Below are 2,500 nucleotides of genomic sequence, written 5' to 3' on the forward strand. Positions count from 1 at the left end.
GGTCATGTGTCTATCTTGCTAACTACTTGACCACGCACCCTTTAGCGACGGTATATTTTTTAATACGTAACTATCAGACCACAACGATTTTTAATAGACTATACTTCACCTTATTTATAACAGGTGTTAAGGCGGCGAGCTGGCAGAAACGTTAGCACGTAGGACGAAATGATTAGCGGTATTTCGTCTGCCGTTACGTTCTGAGTTCAAATTCCGCCGAGGTCGACTTTGCCTTTCATCCTTTCGGAATCGATAAATTAAGTACCAGTTACTCACTGGAGTCGATGTAATCGACTTAATCCCTTTGTCTCTCCTTGTTTGTCCCCTCTATGTTTAGCCCCTTGTGGGCAATAAAGAAATAAGAAACGTTAGCACGCCGGGCGAAATGCTTAGCGGTATTTCGTTCTGAGTTCAAATTCCGTCGAGGTCGACTTTGTCTTTCATCCTTTCGAAGTCGATAAATTAAGTAACAGTTGCGTACTGGGATCGATCTAATCGACTGGCTTCCTCCCGAAAAATTCCAGGCCTTGTACCTAGAGTAGTAAAGAATCGTTAGTTCGTCGAACAAAATACTTAGCGGCATTTCTTCCTGCTCTTTACGTTCTGAGTTCAAGTCCTGCTGATGTCGACTTTGCCTTTCATCTTTTCGAGGTCGATTAGATAAATACCAGCCAATTACTGGGGGGGGGGGGGGGGGGGGGGCGATGTAATCGACTTTGCCTTAAAATTACTGGCCTTGTGCTAAAAGTTGACACCATTATAACTTGACATAAAATCATTACTCCATAACAACTTATTAAAACAACCGAGTCCTTGAAACGAACAAAAATTATTAATACTTACGTTTACAAAATGCGGAGAGCTGGCGGAATCATTAGCCCACTAGGCAAAATGCCTTGCAACATTTCATCAGTCTTTGAATTCTGAGTTCGAATTATACCGAGGTCGACTTTGCCTTTCGGGGTTGATAAAATAAGCACTAGCTAAGCAATGAGGTCTACGCCAACGACTTACCTCCTCTCACCAAATTTAAATTATTAAAAAAAAACTAATATTTTTGTTTACATATAACTGCTCCCATACCAGTGTAATTAATTAAATGTTTTAAAACCTGAAGTTGAATGTCGTACTTAATCGAAAGTCTTAACATTAAATAATCTCTTCACTATCTAGGATTACTTGTTAGAGCCACAGTGATGTCTGGTGAGCCAATTAATAGTACGTTTATACGGTTCGCCCAAAGAAGAGCTCACCACGATAGCAAACAACCCATTTTAGTGGTCTTCACTGATGATGGTCTCCAGAAACATCGCAATTACATTTCCCCGACGGATGAAGGTAAATATTTCGATACTTTATTTATTCATTTTTGCTTCTTCCACCCATATTAATCTAAATACATTCAATTCTTATTTCCAAATATTTTTTTTAGATATTTGTTGCTAATAATATTTTTTCTGCGGAATTTTATATTCAGGTTACCAAGAAATAAAAGAAGATATACTACGTCACGAACTAGCACAGACTTCGAGAAGACTTGACTTCAGGAAAGCCATCAGGCTTTTAAACGAAAAAGACCGAGCTGATTACGAACGAAGTCAAGGTAATTTCCCTAATTTCAAATCACGGCAGAAACGAAGTGTGAAATCGGGATCAGGAGGCAACAATACAAGGCATCGTCGACGTCCTGCGCGAAATATTTATCGACGGAAGAAACGAAACTGCGCCCGTTATGAAATGTATGTTGATTTCAGTGCTATCGGTTGGTCTGGTTGGATAATTTCACCGAAAGGTTATAATGCCTATCATTGTGCAGGGGCATGCCCATTCCCTTTAGGTCAAAGTCACAAGCCTACGAATCATGCTACAGTTCAAAGTATCGTTCATGCATTGCACGCCGACAAAAATGTGCTTACTCCGTGCTGTGTCCCTGATAAACTATATTCCATAAGCCTGCTATATTTTGATGATGATGAGAATGTAATTTTAAAGCTCTACGAGGATATGGTTGCTGCTAGTTGCGGTTGCCACTAGATGGCAATATGACAGAGTCATTTAACTTCTCCTTAAATGCTTTTGAACATTACATGGACGCCAGAAATTCCTTATTTGCTCACTCTTATAAATCTAAACCATCATTTCAATGTAAAGAAAACAAACAATTATATATATATATATCCCAGTGGTAGATGTCTGATCAGCATACCAATTGAGAAAATAAGGCCTTCGTTTAAAAGTTGAGTGAACTAATGTCTCATTCAAAATTTGGCGAACCGAGTCACCCGTTAACTCGGTTTTGATGTGCAGATACAATCGTTTCCTCTCGAATTTCTGATAGTTTAAGGAAATTCATGGACATAGTCACTTCCCATTTTCTCTCTTCTAAATCACCCACCAAAGCGTTTGGAACTTACTTGAAAAGAAACCCTTCGAAATTATCCGATCCATCTACGTTTGTTCAATTCACTTCAATTTTGAAATATAACTGGATCGACTTCTC

The 2,500-nt window shown here is 39.0% G+C and overlaps 1 protein-coding gene across 1 annotated transcript in view; it reads left to right on the plus strand.

The window, feature by feature from the left end:
- LOC106868706 (bone morphogenetic protein 7) overlaps positions 1–2,500 on the plus strand; it is a 152,494-nt gene that overhangs the window by 149,416 nt on the left and 578 nt on the right. Inside the window, exons 4-5 of the mRNA XM_014914093.3 lie at positions 1,174–1,338; positions 1,478–2,500. The exon at positions 1,478–2,500 is cut by the window's right edge and continues 578 nt beyond it. Coding sequence (XP_014769579.1) covers positions 1,174–1,338; positions 1,478–2,034 — 722 coding nt within the window. The 3' untranslated portion in view covers positions 2,035–2,500. The remainder of the gene's footprint in view (positions 1–1,173; positions 1,339–1,477) is intronic.

Source organism: Octopus bimaculoides, chromosome 5 (genome assembly GCF_046866305.1).
Source record: "Octopus bimaculoides isolate indiv1 chromosome 5, ASM4686630v1, whole genome shotgun sequence".
NCBI classification, from domain to species: Eukaryota; Metazoa; Mollusca; class Cephalopoda; order Octopoda; family Octopodidae; genus Octopus; species Octopus bimaculoides.